General features: G+C 34.0%; 1 protein-coding gene across 10 annotated transcripts in view; it reads left to right on the forward strand.

The window, feature by feature from the left end:
• ATRNL1 (attractin like 1) overlaps positions 1-18,614 on the forward strand; it is a 424,497-nt gene that overhangs the window by 158,860 nt on the left and 247,023 nt on the right. For all 10 annotated transcript variants that reach the window (XR_007376982.1, XR_007376983.1, XM_048944556.1 and 7 more), the window contains exons 22-24: positions 11,714-11,808; positions 12,423-12,501; positions 13,616-13,773. Coding sequence is in view for 8 of the 10 variants with exons in the window: in XM_048944556.1 (XP_048800513.1) it covers positions 11,714-11,808; positions 12,423-12,501; positions 13,616-13,773 (332 nt within the window). In the remaining 2 variants the exon portion in view is untranslated. The remainder of the gene's footprint in view (positions 1-11,713; positions 11,809-12,422; positions 12,502-13,615; positions 13,774-18,614) is intronic.

Consider the following 18,614-nt stretch of genomic DNA (forward strand, 5'->3'; position numbering starts at 1 on the left):
ACACTGGGAATTTTCTCTGTGTATCTGTTTCAGAAAGCACACTTGAGTTTTGAAATAAGGATTATTTTCTTTCTCTGATAGTTTTTACTTATGTATCAGTGAATTTACCAACTGACATCTCCTTGCATGTACTATTTATGTTACTTTTGCCAAAGTAGATTGTTTAACTTTAGTGACAATTTGTTTAGATACACTTTTTATTTAGACTGCATTTAGCCAAAGAAAGATGGCTAAAGATGGAGTATCCTAAATTTTAAGCAGAAGTTGATAGACAAATGTTTAAAGGCATGCAAATAGAAGTCTGAATTAGGTTCTTTCATTATTTATATGGCTGTTCCATGGATGCCATAATATTTAGTAAGTAACTACTACTATTACGTTTAAGTACTACATAAAGTTAAGAAAATATAAGCTATATAATTTATGATTATTTATAAAATACTACTCTGAAAAGGGAGATTCTGGACTGGAGAACTCATTCAAAAGAAATACTATTCTCTATACTCCAGCCTATGAGTGAAGCATTTTTTTTTTATTTAGAAGGAAAGTGATCCAAAGATCTGTGTATATGCAGTATTTTATTTAGTTTACTGACCTGGGATTCACTGAGATAGGTACTTTTTTGAGTCATTACATTGTGCTTTGCGTGTGTTTTTGTCCTGGCATGTCCAGAGAGAAGGGGACTGTTGATCCTCAAAACCTGGCAGGCCTTACAGCTCCGCAAACCTGGTGCTGTAAGAAGCAAATAGAACAGAAAAGTAACCATCAGTATTCCTTTAGTTTACCTTCTGTTGAAGAAGGGAAATCCAGCTCTTTTACCTTTGTGATGGGTTTATAGTTACATTGCTTCTACTGCTGACTTCCTAGGGAAAAGAGAATTCTTGATCAGAGAGACTTTGAGGAGAGATCTTAGTAGTGAAATCTTGAACCAGTTGAAATAAGAAGAAAAAGCAACAAAAACACCTGACTTCAATAGGATGGGGGCTTAAGGTTTGTAGGAGAATTTCTGCTGGTTCCTTTGGGAGTTCTTCAAATGGTCTAATAGCTTTTATATGTCAGCTGGAATATTTTTTGCCAGTGGCTAATACGAACTGCTTAAGGATGGCTTAGCCTCTTCCATTATTACAGCCTGAGCACTTAATTAACTGTCTTGTTAGCACAAGACTCACTATGCAGGTGTCTTGAACCACCTAATCTTAGCTCACATTTGAAAAAATCAAGAGAGCAGTCAATAATGTTTTCTGCTTTATAATGAGTGGTGTGAAGCCCTTACAAGGTATTTGGATGAAGGGCTCTGATCACTGAAATATATTGAGGGTCATTTATGCCTAAAGACAATGGTAAAAGTTTGGATTTCATGGACTTTAAGAAAATTTATATTACACTGAAATGTGGTCATTATCAAGTTCAACTTTCTCTTTGAATGGCTAACAGCTCAATTTCAGCATATTGTGAAGTAGTCAGTGACTCCTTGTCACTTTTTCTTAGCTTGAATTGTAAATATCATTTTAAAATATATTGCAGAAATATAACTCTTTGGCAGCATAGTGTAATTTACTCGTAACTTGATATAAAGGGTAACACTGGGAAAAAATGGTTCTGCAAACTGTGTGAGGTCAAAGCACAGCAATGCACATTAGCAAAATAGATACAATAGCAAATGACATTAAGGGAAATTTGAAAAATATCACTGTCAAGAAGCATGAAGATACACTGGTAGAGAAGTAATATATATGCATTTGATTTGTCTCTTTATGTTCACCAGCATGAGTAAATGAATATGCTTTATTGTGTTACTCTCTTAAGGAAGTGCCATGACCATCAGAATAATTTTGTAAAAATGATAAGCTGTACAAAATCCGGGCAGAAATTTTTTTAAAAGAGCAAGAATCTCACTTCTTTTTTGCCAATAAAGTGCCATTTTCAGGATTATAGTCTTGTTGAGTAGAGATGTGTATTGCTTCTTTAGAGATCTGTGAAAATGCAGCTACGCAGATTTTCAAGTATTAGAACTTTAAGTGACATTAGGGACAGCTAAGGAAAGAAAAAATGAAGGTAGGACGTTATTGAACCAAGCAGTAGGTTGGTAGAGAAAAACTGAATTGATCTTGAGAAGATGGTGCAAAACTACATCACGCAGATAGATCACTTTCCTTGTGTTCACTGTAATGGATTACTTACCACGATGCTAGATCTTTGAAGCTCAGATGTAGAAGACATTCACTGTCAGTGCCTTTTCAATGAGGAAAGCAAACAGGCAGTCACACTGTTGTCTACATTTTGTTGTTATTTTGCATGATATTCCAGTTCCTAGATAAGTTGTGTTAAAGAGCTCATGTGTGACATCTATCACAAAGTGGGAATAGCTCTGTGTTAAGCTAGTCACTGCTAGACAAAGCAGTAAATGAAAAAGCGGTTTATTCTGTTTGTGCACTTTGGTTAGCGGAACTTTCTTGTGTGGCCAAGAAGGTCATGACTTAATAAAAACACAGCTGTAGCCAGTTCCTGTTTCAGAGAAAAATACAGTGCAATGAATATTACTTTTAATGTCTGACAGCTGTTTGGGGTGGAAATTGAATATTGCAAGGTATTTTGGAAAGGAGATTATTAAAGGAGGTATTGAGCCCTGCCACAGTGGCCAAGGTTCCCTCTCTGAATCAAAGAATAAATCTCCACCAAGGAGTGGGTGACTGAGAAAAATCAGCAGTTCAAGGCTCTGTTTTTCCTCCCTGTGTTATTTCCATTTGGTTAGCTTAAGCAAACAGTTTATTATTTTACGTGCTTAACTGCCAGCTCTACCAGCTAAACGTGCAAGGAGTGGAGAAAATAATCTGGGTTTATTTTTTTCTTACCAGTCTGTACTTTCTCTCTGTTTTAGAGGCTCCATAGGCTAGAGTAGGCAATATTTGTAAATGAATTGAAATTGTAATATTTCATCAATGAGCCAAAAGCAGTGAAAACTTTATTATTTAATTCAGCAGATTTTTCTTGAAATACACCTGATTTTAAATGAGAATGTTCATATTTTACCTATCTTAGAAGTTCTAATGCAAAAATATTCTACTGCCCGTTGTGAGAAAGTGCTTTAGCATATCATTTTTTACAATGCAAGTATCTGTTGCAGTTCATGATACTATAATACAGGAGGCTGCACAGTGGGGTGTACAACATGTATTTCTATTCAGTGTTAACTGAAGCTTTCCTGAAAACGTTCAGGTTTCATTTGCTGTAAGGGATTTTAATCCTCAGAACTAACATGTTAAAATTGTTTAAGAAACAACAAAGAATATCAGCAAAGTTGAAACATCTCAACTTCAGTGTACATTGTGTGTTTTATACAACTCATGTGGAGCTGAGCAGTATGGACTAAGTTCTGACATTTGGGACTATAGATTTAAGGTTTCATAAGCAAATATCAGCTAAATGATTAGGAAAAGGAAAAAAGAATGTTGAAAACACTGAAATATTAAAGGAATACTTTCTGTGTATATTTGTAGCCAGTTTTCAAAGGGTATGTTCTGTTTCCTTGTAATACTTGATCACTCAGAGGTCGCCGTTTAATTGCTGATGTCTGTATTGAATTATTGAAGAGCTGGGAAAAAAACGATGATAAATGTCCAACTATGCAGGTTGCTCCAAAAGAAATGCCTCTTATTTATTTCCGTGGAAACTACAACAGATTCAAAGAGTACAATAGCAAATTCTAACAGCAGATTCTCAGCTATAAACGTATTTTTCAAGATAGTTAGCACCAATAGCTATGCTTTTTTCATCAGTCAAGAGCCTGATAACTCATAATACATTTCCAAATAGAAGGTAACATTTTGCAAGAGAGAATTTCTCTTTAAATAAAATTTAGTTACTCAGTTTGTTGATTATGACAGCAGTCCCTATGTCTTTTTGTAGTCCTTTTAGCCTAGTTCATCTTTTTAAAGTACATTAAAAGATAGGCTAATTTGTTGTCACTATATATTTATCTTATTGTAGCTTTGAACTTCTGCGAAATTCATTCTCACATGCTTTCTTTACATGGAAAGAAGCATTTAATTAATAATTGCTGGCATCTTTTAAAGCTCATTGCATTCTTACTACGTTTATCAAAAATGCAAATTTTGCTAGTTGATAGTAAAGTCTTTACAATAAATGACTTTTTGTTTTGTCACAATGGACAAGTAATGTTGGGCACCAACATATTTTAATATAACAACAAAAATGAGGCAATGGATGACAGCAGCAGATGATAGAATGAATTAAACAGCTGCTCTGAAAGTTCAAAATAATTATCCTGACTGAAAATAGCTCTGGTAGTAGTCCCCTAACTTTGTAATACAAGCAGAACTTATTTTGGTCACAAATGAATTTGATTTATAGCATTTGATAATGAAACTTGATTTCAAAAGCAACACTTCTGCTGACAAAGTTGAATATGAATAGGGCTGTTCTCAACAAACTCACTGAAAATAGAGAAAAATTGCATAGAGCAAAAGAGGGGCAAATTGTCTGTACACTGAAAAGGTTGAAGTTTAACTTTTAGAATCCTCATGAATAGAGAGTTCCCTAAATAGAAGAATGTAGGTAGAGTGACTGATGGGGCTATGCAGCAGTCATGAGTGGGGTTCCTACTCTAGCTTCAAAAGTGATTTCAAGAAATAAAAATAGAACAATGCTATTTTATGGTGTGTCTGTTCACAGAATTAGTATATTTGGTCATGCAGAATTATCATGAAAATGTACCAATTCAGGCATGTAATTCTCTTTTTTTTCCCTTTTACTGTGAAGAAAATATTTAAATAACGTTATTGGTAGCAGTAAATGGTTGAAATTTGGTATCTTATCTGTGATCTTAAAAGTTTTTGTTAATATGTACACAGCTGTGTGTAAGGCCAGACTTTTATTCAGTGAATGAAGAGGTGTCTCGTATTTCTATGACCTGTGCTTTGCAGTTAAAGAAAGAAGAAATATTGAAAAAAAACTTTTAGTCAGGTTTAATCAGGTGAAGATCATGTGATCCACAACATTTATAAAACATTACTTTTCCTGTCACTGTAGACAAGCAATTTTTGGGTACTAACGTTGATATAACTGAAATGAGGCAGTGGGTGACTGTTAAGGAACAGTCAATGGAATGAATCAGCTGCTCTGGAAGGAACTAAGCAATGTTATACGTGGGTCTGGTAGCACAGTGCAGGGCTCTTTGACATGTACTGCGATACTTCTGGCTAAGAGCTACTCTGAACATTAATTTTTGGGGCTAAAATACTGAACATCATGCTCTGAATGTTTGCATGTAATGAAAAGTTTTTGCCAGTTTGTTCAATTTTAGATATACATATTAAGAAATGATGTGACAGAATCTGTAGGAGAAAGGCAACCAGTCAAAAGCATGAGTCCCATAAATATATCCAGCTATACCTATCCTTGCTAGGAATTCAGGTTTATTCTTTCCTTCCTGATGAAAAATCGGATGCGCTATTGGAAAGAACATGCAAAAGGGAGATGCAACTCAACAGAAAATCAATCCGCTAGAATCTTCTTCTGTCTGGTTAAATTTGCTTAATAAAAACCCCTTTGAAAGTGAAATATGCTATGTAAGCATTGGATGCCAGGAAAGTGGAGGAACTAGTTTCTAGCACCATTATTTTTGTTCTTTAGTAGCGCAGGATCATGTAATTATTAATATCATGTCTATATACTCTTTCCCATAATCTTTCCCTTCAGAATGAGCAGAATTGTTTGTGGGGTACACATAAGTGATCATGTAGCTGAATGTATGTTCCTTTCTTATTTTCTAGAAGAAGTTGAAAGAATGATAGTGAATGATGAAAGGATCTACAAAATAAAAATGATCATATGTATTGTTACTTATTTTGAAATTAGAAAAAGTCATACTCTAGATATTTTGGATTGGCTACTCATGATTAATGGATGTTTTAGTCCTTGGTCTCTTTGTTTCATTTCCTGTCCTGTAATAATGGACTAATAGTGCCTGCTCATCTCATAGTAATATTATAACAAATTCATTAACTTTTCTGAAGAACTTAGAAAATGATAGTGATGAATACTGCAGAAAGCCACGTTAGAAATTAATTCAGTCTTGGGAAAAGGGTTGGTGTGGTATGCAGTAAATGAGGCATGGGCCCAACACTAAGTACTGAGCAGAGAACAAAGTGTTGAATAGCTGCCCATTAACAGAGCACTCACCCAAAAATAATTCACAGGCAACCTTGATTGTAGTGATTCATTTTACAGTCCTAATATTCCTCTTTAACAAACCTTTTTGTATATAACTTTATCACTGTTATATTACATATATCCATGTTTTAAAAATAATAGCATAACTGTGTATTCTGAGAGGGTTTTAGTGGCACTCAGAAATAGTGAAGTAGAATTTCAAATCTCTTGAGGTTTCCGTCCAGCCTTTGTTCTTTTGGGAATATTCTTGTATTATCGAAAGCACAGTTTACTTTTAATTTAAAAGCTTAAATGTCAGAATAAGTCTGCTCCCCATTGGGTGTGAACAGAAAACTCCCATACTGTATTGAAAGGCATGGATTTCATTAAACAAAGAGCTGTTTCTTGAAAATTAACAGTAATAGTAGGATAAAAGAATTGCTTTTAAATTTATTTTCTCATTTAATTAAATGGCTTTCTTTGCCTAATTATTGTTGTGTTCTCACATGTGCTCATTGCTGACATTTTGAATTGATTTTAATGATTTCCTTTGACAGTGAAAGCTATCAAGAGTTTTGCAAAATTTTGAAACAGAGATATGAGAATGCTCAATAACCATGAGTTCTTGTTATGTCTGGCTGTTGATGATGTTGGGATTGTATTGTGGTCTTATATCCCAATGTTCTTTTTCTATTTTATTCAATAATTTTTAATAAAAAATGAAGGAATGGCTTGGGACGGAAATTAGACTGTGGGACTCCTCCCTGCCTACTGAGTGCCCGTGTCATTTGACTTGCTCTTGTCTCTTTCCATCTGTGCACAAACTGAATCCTTTTTCCCTGGTGGCCTGAATCCTTCCACAGCTTCTCCTTTGACTACACTGAGTTGGTGGAGGCATACATCCTACTAGACAAAAATAGGACTCAGTTTTTATACTATCAAAAAGAAGGCAGCACACAATGTGGTGGGATCTCTGCCAACCACCATGCACATGTCTGTGCTGAATTCTTCAGGAACTGAGCTTAGTATTTCATCACTGGGTGGGTCGCTTGGGGACCTTCATCTCTAGTGTACCCATACTGTAGATTCAAAGTACAGCCAGTGCTGAACTAACACTTGAGTTGTGGGTTTGTTGAGTTTATGAAGGAGATTTCTAATTTCTCTAAAACTTTTTCTTAGAACGTTTAGACATTAAAGTTCAGAGGGGTTACAGATTGCACTCTGGCACGTGGATGCTTAAATTCTGTCTGCTTGCCCCTTTAGTCATGTATCTTCTATCAGATTTGAGATGAAGGTCTGGGCTGCAGAGCAAACATGCTAGGCGTTTTGCAGTCATTTGCACCAGCCCAAAGTAGGGCAGAGTACTGCTGTTATCGTGTGATAGTGCCTCAGCGATTTTCTCTTGCTCATTGGCACAGAGAAATTCTGAACGTAATTTTTAAAATGTATTTATTAAAGAAAAAAAGTAGGCAACGTAAGCATGAAGGATATTGATGGCATAAGAATGTTGAAGTACTGGATATTAAAATTTTACTGAAACAATCTAAAGCTAAAATGAAAGCGCATAATATTTCCAAAAGATTGGGGATGCATAGAAGAACAGGTAACTTAATTGTCAGTGTGTTTCAGGTGAATTCTTTTTCAGTTCGTCTTTTAAAAATTAAAGAATACAACCATCATTCTATAATGTCATTAACATTTCTTCCATAGTTAAGAGAAGAATCTATGCAGTGCTCAACATTGTTAACTACCTGGTCTATTTCGAGAATCATTATAATGATTATATATATCATTATAATAATAATTAATACTTTGTGAATTAAATCTGAGGTTGAGAATTTAATTTAGGTTGAAGAAAATTTTTTTCAGCAAAGGCGATATTCATAATTGAGAATTTTTAACATTTGCTTTTATCTTTTAGTCATCAAATGTAAAACCAAATGTAAAATGATATCTGGAAGATATCTTAAGAGAAACTATTACAATGTTCACACACACAGCCTTATTTTTTCTTACAGAAAAATGAAACAGTTGACCAAACAAAGCAATTGTAAAAAAAAAAAAAGAAAAAAAAAAGAAAAAAAAAGAAAAAAAAAAAGGAAAACAACCACCACCAACAAAAAAATTATATAAATTGTAATTCTAGAGAACCAAGTACTTTGTTCTATAATTCACTGAAAGAATACTCTTAGATGATACTGGCTTTTGAAACATAATGGTTATTGATAATATTTTTATTTCTAGCACTTCTTACAGAAGTTTTGTTGGTTGAATTTGTTTATTTTGTTTTCAGAGCTCATCAGATTTTAAAAGTTTTGCAAGTTTTCTTGTCTGTATAGATCAGGTAGTTGGGAATGATCGCTTTTGTCAGCTGTTGCTTCTATGGTAGTTTTATTATTATGTTTGGTATTTGGTGTCTGTGAACTCTTGTTTTTTTCATCCTATCCTAAGTATAAATACAGAATACTAAATTTCTCTATATCTGTGATATAGATTTATTTCCTGATTTAAACAATCTGTTCTGCACCTGTTTTTATAAACAGAAGCACTTAGGGTATGTCTTGGATTTATCCAAAGGGTAATAATGCTTATGGTTGACTTGATCAAAGTTTACAGTAGAAACAAAAATACAAGCAGTAAAGTCTCAGGCATTTCTGAATTCCTGATTGTAACCATACATTGCTATATTTCAAAAGCATGCATTAAATGTACACTAGAATAACAATTTAGCTATTTATACATTTTACTATTCAGAATGGATCATATCATGCAATTAAATTTTACTTAAAATTTTGTATTTACATATTAAGCTGTCTAGGCCTTATGAACTGGGAGATACAGTATGATGTACTGTGTAACTGCTTAGTCTGTTTATGGGTATTTACAGCATGTAAGCACAGATTATGTATTAGGTATTACATTCAGGATGGGGTTTGGCAGCATGAAGTAAAGCTGCCTGATACTGTCTGGAGAAGGAAACCTCTGAGAGGGAGGAAGTAGAATAGGACCCAGATACAACAGAGGAGTGACTTCTTTACAGCCCTTTTTAATTTCTACTCTCACTTTGAATTTCCTCTTACATTAGTTCTTCTAATTTATATTCTAATAAAATCTAGTTTTATATAATCTATCCAGGCAAATTTTGCTCAAAGTTTTGGCTCACTGTGAAAATAAACCATTCTCCAGGCTGTGAGGGAAAATAAACTTAATTCTTTAGTAATCCTCTGAATACTGCAAAGGAATGTTGCTAAGTATCAGCTCTTTCATTTGCAACTGTCTCCAAGTTGGCCGATCAAAGAGATTTTATCAAGGCCTTTTTTGGCCTTGCTACTCATGATTATTAAAGGACTCATTGATTCCTTTAATAGGGATCAGTCTCTGCTTCCAATCTCTTGCTGTTCTGTTACCTCTGTATGATAGATGTAATATTCCTATTTTGATATGGTACATTGGTATTAGTAAAGTCAGTGAGACTTTCTTAATTATATTTACATAGTTACATAGTGTCAATAAATTAAAATTTAATACTAATTCATCTTTCACTTATATAAGCTGAAAATACCTGATCAAAACTCCTTACCTAAGTTTAATGATAAGATTAACTTATTTAAATAATTGAAATTTGTTGACTGGTAGTAGATGAAGTGGACTTCTCAGTTTCCATGGTCATGGTAATTCCTTTCATGCAACTCTTCTTATTTCCTTTCTTTGCTCAGTGAAATAAATAGTTACTATTTTCTTTAATTGTTAGGATGATACAGTGGGCTGTATTCACATTTCAGTGATCAACTGGCTTTTTTTCTCCTTCTAAGTCAGATTTCCCATGGGATACAAGAGTGTATTTTTTCAGATTATACGTCACTGTAAAAAAGGTGGTCGTCAGCATTAAGCAAACTATTGAGTCCAACAGAAGGCTGACACAGCTTTTTCCTTTTTTGTCTTAATCTGTCACTCTCTTTGTATTTACTGATTTTGTGTTTATCATTACTTTTAAGAAGTTATTTTTAAAATTTTGCTAATGTGGTTTTGATAGTATAATGCCATCAAGAGATGGATCAAAATAGAGCATGGTAATCATGCATTAGTCTCTAGTGTCAAAGATCACTTGGGTCTGACTGTATTTTTACACACACACGTGTATATTTATACTCATGAGGCTCCCTTCATTTCCATTGGTAGAGAAAAAATCAGAATCTTTTGTTTCCTGCAGGACCGTTGTGATTAGATTTACAAAAGTTCTGTTAGGTCTGAAGATATTTGCCCCTGTAAAAGAGCATTTAAGATCCACCGTACCCACCTCTGGATCCCGACTGACTGCACAAGGATTATTAAACAGTTTGTGTCTCTGAGGGCTCTTGTGATTCTTGACCATCTGATTGCCCTGAACTGTGTGTGCTGGGATTCTCCACAGCTGTCTCTAAGATGCAGCACAGTTATCCTTGTTTGATGGGGTTGTCTTGCTAAAAAACTGCCTCACCCTGATAAATACTGACTGATTTACCTCTAGAAATTCCTTTTCAGTCATTACTAAATATATGATCCTACTAAGACTCAATCTACTTCCTCCAACTTTAGGAACTCAATAAGTTGTCTCAAAATCGATGTCTTCAGCCTCACTGCAATCATTTTATTGTCCTTTCAGGAAGGGTTAAATATGACTTGGGTCACCTGGGGGGTGTTCCTTTCTCCCTTCTGTACTTAAGGCAGCTTTAGTTGGCCATAAGAAGAGCACTGTTGGGACTGAGTGATGGAAACTGTACCGGTAGAAACAGCATGGCAATTTCTTGCCTCTGTTACTTTAATAGGTTGAATGAAAAAATCTGTAGAACTAATGTAATTTGGGAGTGTAATAAAATCTGAGTCAGTGCTACTACTTGCTTCTCTTGTATGAAAAGTTTATATCACTTGCCATTTAGAAAACGGCTTAGAATTCTGGCAATTTGGAATGGGCATGTTAAATGATTTCTATTCAGAATTCCACTGTGCCACTTCATTATTAGCAACGTTATTTGCTATAGTATCATACCTTCAAACTATGTAATTTTATGGTAGATGTAACCTTTTTTTTCCCCAAAACTTTAAACCTACTAATTCTGAGCTGTGATACAGTAATGTAGCTATGTAAACTGTTTTACACAAACACGGTAAAACTTATGACTGGAAAACTATAATGAAATATTCTGAACATAATATTTGAATAACTATTTCAGAGTAACCTTAGGGAACTGGTAGCACTAAAGCAGCACAATATTGTATTTTGGAACAATCAAGGGATGATGACTTTGTGATAAACTCAACTTCTTAATTTAGTTATTTTTTGTCATTTTATTTTTTGTCATTGCTTCACTTAATATTTTTTTTTTATTGCTTCAAGACATTGTATAGTCACAAATATTTATAAAATGGAATGCATGTGAGTACGTCCAACTTCATGATTTTTAAAATAAAAGTGATCAGTAAAGCTTCTAGGTAATCACATAATATTTTCTTAATGTATGAACACTTGTTTCTATTTTCTTTCTACATTCTGTTGTGCCCACAGACAGCCTTTTGATTGATTACCAATTTACCTTCAGCTTGTTACAAGAAGATGATCGTCATCACACCGCCATAAACTTTATAGCAAATCCAGAACAGGTAAGAAAATATGATTAGCTGTTGTGATTAAGATTTCAGTTGTAGTTGATCATATTGAAAGGTCTGTCAGGTGCTTATAAGACACTAGAGGTATTTCAAAATTTTATAGAAACTGATAATATTCCTGAGCATTCAGTAACAATGTTTTGTAAATGCTGGATCAACTAGTTCAAATCAACTAGTATTCCAAAAATGTATCAGTTGGTTCCATCTTGTTCCCAGGAATAACAAGCTGTAACATTGTCCTGAGTTGAATTAAAGGAATACACTCTTCAGTGAAAGAATGTTTATTAACAGATATAAAAGATAATTTCTGAATTCTAACTGAGATGTATCTTTATGCCATGTATTTTTTAAGTTATTCTTGCAAAGATAATTATTTCACAATTTGAATCACAATCTGAAAAGATAGCTGATGCTTACTTGTGACCCATCCATATTAAAGCAAAAGAGACTACTGCTTTTGCTTCTGAAGACTGCTTATTAGAGTTTCTGTTTAAACTATAAAATGGAAGAGGAGCGGAAATCTATATTTGAGTTTGTACACCAAAGCTATATTCAATAAATTCTGATATATTTTGTTAACTTTTTTTTTTTTTTTTTTTTAAATACAGTCAAATAAAAATTTGGATATATCAATTAATGCATCAAACAACTTCAACCTCAACATTACATGGTCTATTGGTTCAACTGGTAAGGATGAATGTTGGTATGATGTCTTTTTCCCATATGATTTAATGATCCTTTAGGCTATTTTAACCTGATTGTCTTTTTGTTGCTCATTTTGATAATAAAACTTTACAAAATCTGTTCTTTTGCCATTATCATTATGCCATTATTAATTATATTATTTAAACCTCAGATGATAATTTGCAATCTGAACAAAGCTTCATTAATATGTTAACTTTCTCTCCTATTCAATTAAAATTACTTTGGTAGGAAAAGCTTGTAGCCTATTTAAATTTTTTAAATGACAGTGTTATGAAATGCTGTGATTTTAATTAAGATAAATTGCTTCCTTAACTACTGTAGAGACTGAGATTTTAATTTCTTTGTTTCAGTGTTCAAGCTAAAAATTTAATTATTAACCTTAACATTGATATCAAACAATAAAGTTCTTCTGTGTATGCTGATAAAAGGAGCAGCTTATCTATTTTTCTCCAACTTTCAACCCCATTACTCTTCTTTGTTTTAATAAGGAGGAAGAAAAGCTTTATTTAGGCAGTTTCTCTGAATTGGTTGTATTGACTTTCGGAAAATGCATCCAAGGAGAAGCATGATGCTTACATGAAATTGTACTGAAATAAAATACAAGATAAAAATGTTTTTAAGGGAGGTCAGAGTTTGTCATACATTAACTTATAAATTTCTTCATCAATGTATTTATGAAATAGTTTAATATACTACAAAATAGTTTAATATACTACACTTAGCAAATTCTAATACTTTAATGTAGAACAAATCCAACAGCAATCTATGAGGCTTTTATTGAAATTGAATGTAAATTAGTGGAGGTAACTTGCTTTTCTAAATTTCATGCAACTTCCATCAGTTTTTTTCATTCATTCATAATCTTTTGAAAGCAGAGTAAGAGATTTAGTAAATTCTATATGTGAAATGTGTTGTACCATTACACTGTAATGAAGGGTAATTAAAGTTGTAGGAGGCTGAAACTAAAAGCAATTCAAGAATCTAAGTTTCATCGGTCAGTTTACTTTCACATCTTTTATTGTGATTAGTAAGTTTCATAAGGGTGTGTGTATGTGTGTGTATATATATATAAATATATATGTTGTTGTTTTTTTAGCTGGAACAATATCTGGAGAAGAGATTCCTGTTGTTTCTAAGGCAAATATTAAGGAATACAGAGATAGCTTTTCTTGTGAAAAATTCAACTTTCGGAGCAACCCAAACATCACATTCTACGTCTATGTCAGTAATTTTTCCTGGCCAATCAAAATACAGGTTAGTACAACCGTTTTGCACTTATGAAGGTGTAGACATCTTTGTTTCACTTGTACAGAAACTGTACAAATAGTATTTTTTGCGTGCTGTATTATCTGTGTGTAAAAGTTATATTTTGATGTTTTTGCTTTTCCTAAAATGAATCAGACTTCAGATTGTCAGTTTTAAATCTGAAGTTAGTATTATTGAGCACATACGTCTATTTGTAATATATCTTATTCATTTTGATGTATATGTAAAAGATGTTATGCAAGATATGTATGCATAGTAACTTGTAAGTCATCATGTGATGTATGTGATGATTATGCATGTATATACTTAGATGTTTGTGTAATTTTTTATTAATTATTACCTTAGCTTTTGGCTTTCTTAAAAATCGAATGTCTACACAGTCCTGTAATATTTCAAAGTTCAGATTTAACACTAGGCGCCTTTGAGTAGAATTTGTATTCTTCTTTGACTTCAGTTGAATGAATTTTGTTGAGGATTTTCTGGGATACTGAAGTACTGTGTAGGGGCAGACTCAAGTCGGTGCGGTCATGTGTTGTTTCTTTGCTGGAAGTTTCATAGTTTTTATAGTTACTGTTATTGTAGCTGTATTTGTAAATACTCTGTTGCATGTGCCAAACAAGCTCTTTTTGTGGGTGATCAGCTTTTGGCTATAGCTAGGCTTTTCTTAACCACGAATGGAAGCTGTAAATAAGTTTCACGTTGTCAAAGGATGAAGTTATGTAACTTATTTGCATGTATTTGTGCATAACTTTTATGCATAACAAGGTATTTTTTTCTAGCCACCAATCCCACTTCCCAAGGATAGACCAAGTTCAGTTGCTAGAGAGCCTTCCTAAACAAACCCATGAAGCAATTAAATTGTAAATGCATTACATGCCAATTTCACCTTGAAGACTGAAAGATGCCTCTGTCATCACTGTAAGACAAACATTAGTAAGGTGATGCGTTTTCTTATGATGTGCAGCCTGTTGTCAGATGTTGGAAAATTGCATCTCCTTCCTGTGCTGTTTCCACTGCAGTATAGAATCTTAACGGCAGTGTGTTTTAATGCTTGATAAAGATAATGCCTAATCAAGTTATATTCCTTTTTTTTTTTTAATCAGCCTTCTATTTTCGCTCCCTTAACTGCCTTAGATGCACAGATTTTGTTTTTGTTATTTATTTATTTTTTAATTGTGAGGACTATTGGAAGTTCACTTGTCTCAGAGGTGATGGTATTTGGCTATCACATTCCTTTCCTGTCCTGCTAATTTCTCATAAAAATTTCCAAATTGGTGCAAGTCACAAATTTTATGCTGAGGAAGAGGAATGCTAAGGTTTAGTTATGGAAACTAAGCTTTGGGATGATACAGTTGTCCTCAGTGTTTGCCTTTCTAAATTGACAGGATTAATATTTATTCCTCAATATTTTCATGCTGGGGTTTGTTATTCTACAAGGAAGCGTGTGAAGTTCACATTAGCTATATTGATTTTGTAGTTACCAGCAGATCTGCAACAGATAAAATACAGGGATAATGAGTAGGGAGCTTTTCAGATAACACGTTTAAGTCTGTGTGATATCTTTATGATTTCATGGATAGTAGAAATTTTTAAAATCTTCACAAAACTAAAGAAAATGAGGTCATGGTTTGTCCCAATCCAGAGACTGTAAATTCCAAAGCCAATATACTAAAAGAGCTCATAGGTCTAATATTCAGGACTATCTACATCTGTTAGCATACCAGATTTCACTTCCACATTGTCCAAAGGTGGCTGAAATCAGTCTATTACTATATTAGAGTGCATCCATTTAGAAGATGATAATCCTTACAAAAATGATGTTGCTGTTATACTGATGACAGGACTCTTTGGGAGAGTCACTGGAAAAATACTCCTGATGGATTAAAATTTCACTTAGAAGTAAGGATTTTTTTTCTAGGTGATCTCTGAAGCTTTTCTAGCCAATTTAATGTTCCTGAATGAGCCACCATTGCTTTTCTGTGGCAATTATACAGCTAGCGTCAAGTCTCGGGGGCTTTGGGTGTCACAGAAAGCTGGCCTATGCATAAGTGCTCTAGACACTGAACTATATGTGCTGTGTCACATGTATGGTCTGTATGTGTTACACTGCATTGGTCAGATCACTTTGGCTGAAGGCATAATCATATTTTATATCAACTCACCACTAAAGGTTTCATTTAATCCCGTTAGAGCCAAAGAAATAATTACTATAACTTCCATGAGAGGTATTGTATTCGTACAAATAAGTAAGGTAGCAAAATGGGACTTAGCACGTGCTTTTGGTTGAGTGCTAAATACTTTCTTCAACACATCTAATTCTATTCAAATACAGTCTTAGTACCAGTGATCTGTATCTATATTATTGGTTGTGATTTGTGAAGAATAGATTATATAAAGACTTCCTAAGAAAACAGAAATAGTGACTGTACTTCTCTTTTAACTGATATTTCAAGATGTGTTCATATGCATTTCACCACCTTCCTTTTATGCCTGCTATGTTGATACCAGAGTTAAGATTACTTGTCTTTCAGTGGGAAGGTTTTGGGAACTGCTCTTACCAGTGCAGTTTCTATAGCAGAAGGGCCAGTAGCCCTGTCTAAGTCACCTGTATTACCTCAGTTTTCACGTATACAAGAAAGAAAAACCATGCAATCTCATCAGGTGGTTATTTACATGGATAGATGGCCTACAGTTGCTCAGGTACTTTTATAATTCCTGTTATCTGTTCAGAAAATTTGGATTCTTTTTCTAGACTTTAACAAATACCTGATGACTCCAACACAAAATATCTTCTTTTGAAATGTGATTTCCTGCCTTTGAAAAGGCAGGATTGTATTCATGCATCAACTTCCTGAAGAAATGTTGATCTGTGGTAACTCAGCAGCAGCAGCTTGCTACCCAGTGACCTGTTGTGTTTTTTTATGTCACTGGTGAGCCTTATGATGATCGAAGAATCCAAGCTCTTCAGCCCTGTGTACTCATAAATTACTTGCCAGCCATGATTGAATAGAGACATAAGCTGTATGCATTTAGCATAGATGTCCCTGTTCATTGCTGGAGAGTTGGACTAGATGACTTTTGAAGGTCCCTGCCAATTCAAACAATTCTATGATTCCATCCATGATCATCTTAGCTGTTAAATGCTTTTGTGGACAATAGTACTATATGAATCTTTTGAGAGGATGTCTGTATAAAGTATCTTTGTTATGAGAGACTTCAAGTACCCAAGTAATTGGACATGATTTTTCATCCAGTTTCATCATCTCTGTGTTTGACATTCTGAATTCTAAGAGTAACACATCTTTCATAGTCCTGACCCTTAATATGTACTGATGTTTTATATCTCATTTAAATAGGACTCCATCAGAAAATGCAGTTAACTTAAATTGGCTAGATTTGCAAATAGAGTACGTGGCAAAACCCCATCACTTTCTTCTGCTCATTTTTATTTTATTTTGAGAGTAGATGTAATTCAAACTCTGCTGGTAATAGAATTTCAAGGCTGTAGCATTTATTGAAAAGCAATAATTCAGGATTTAGCCAGCAGCTGTAATAATGGTCAGCAGTCCCCAAAGTAGCCAACAATCATAAAGCTTAGGCTTCTGACAGCTATGCAAATATTAATAATAATAATAACAGTATGTTCTTCAGTCTCTGGAAAGTAACTTTATGGCAAAAGATTTTCATCACTGAAGTTAGTAACATATTTTTCATCTTTTCCATTATTTGTCCCCATAGTCAGAAAAGTAACAAGCGTGTGAAGCAAGCAAATCCCCTTCAGATGCAGTCCTGACTATGTGGTTGATGAAATTCATCCCAAAGGGCAGTATTCCTGCTTTTAGATCAGCTGCTTTCATGCCCCCTTACCTCTTTATAAGCGTCAGCTGTGTAAGTCTGATCTCACCTTGTACCTAATCAGCAGCATTTTCTGCCAGTTTTAAACAGTTTTTTGCCTTGGCACAGGGAATACCATCACAATTACAGCTGCTCAGTCCTTCCTACCTGTGTCATCAGAGTGTGTCAGCTGTCAGTTATTAACTTGACTAGCTCAGCTGTGTCTAAGAATAATTCACACAGTTACTAAGACTCGGGGGAAAAACGAAATCCTCCTTAAAAAGCAGAAGGTAATAATAACTGTTCAAATAGTTATTTTCTTTCCTCCTGTAATGTGTAAATGGAAGATTCACACGTGTCAGGGTTTTAATTGGGAGGGTCAGCTTAATCTCTAGGGTTCAGCATCAACGAGAAAGAACTGCCTGCCAAGATTAGGCTTAGGTTTGTATTTAAAGAAAAAAAATCCAAACAGCCTCATTCTTCATTTTTGATCAAGGAATACTTCATCCCTTATGCGTTCTCGTAATATATTCTGTGCAGTTGTTTCTGTGGAAAACTATCTTTACCACTCTGTGTAAGTTTGTATGCAAGAATATAATATAATGAATGATGGTTTACATTCCGTTTGGACGCAGCACAACAAATCATTTAAATGGCTTCATATGCAAATTTCCATTTTTTTCTTTTTAATTTAATGAGGAAACCGATATTCTTCCAGTTTACTGGTTCCTGTTTCAGAATTGATTTTCTTCTTCCTTTCAATAGCTTGAATGTACCATCTGAAGAAGTAGTTTAATGTAAATCGAGTCTTATCTAGCTTTGTAATAAAATTTCCTAGGTGTAGCACACTTTTATTTTAACTTCCTTTGTTTTGTTGCTTACTCTGAATTTTTAACATTCCTGAGTTGTAAAAGCTGTAAAAACTGTCAGGAATTGCCATCAGAATTTACAACAGTAGCACAATCCTAATTATTAAATTAACAAATTAATATCAA

The sequence above is a fragment of the Lagopus muta genome, chromosome 5 (assembly GCF_023343835.1).
Source record: "Lagopus muta isolate bLagMut1 chromosome 5, bLagMut1 primary, whole genome shotgun sequence".
NCBI lineage: Eukaryota > Metazoa > Chordata > Aves > Galliformes > Phasianidae > Lagopus > Lagopus muta.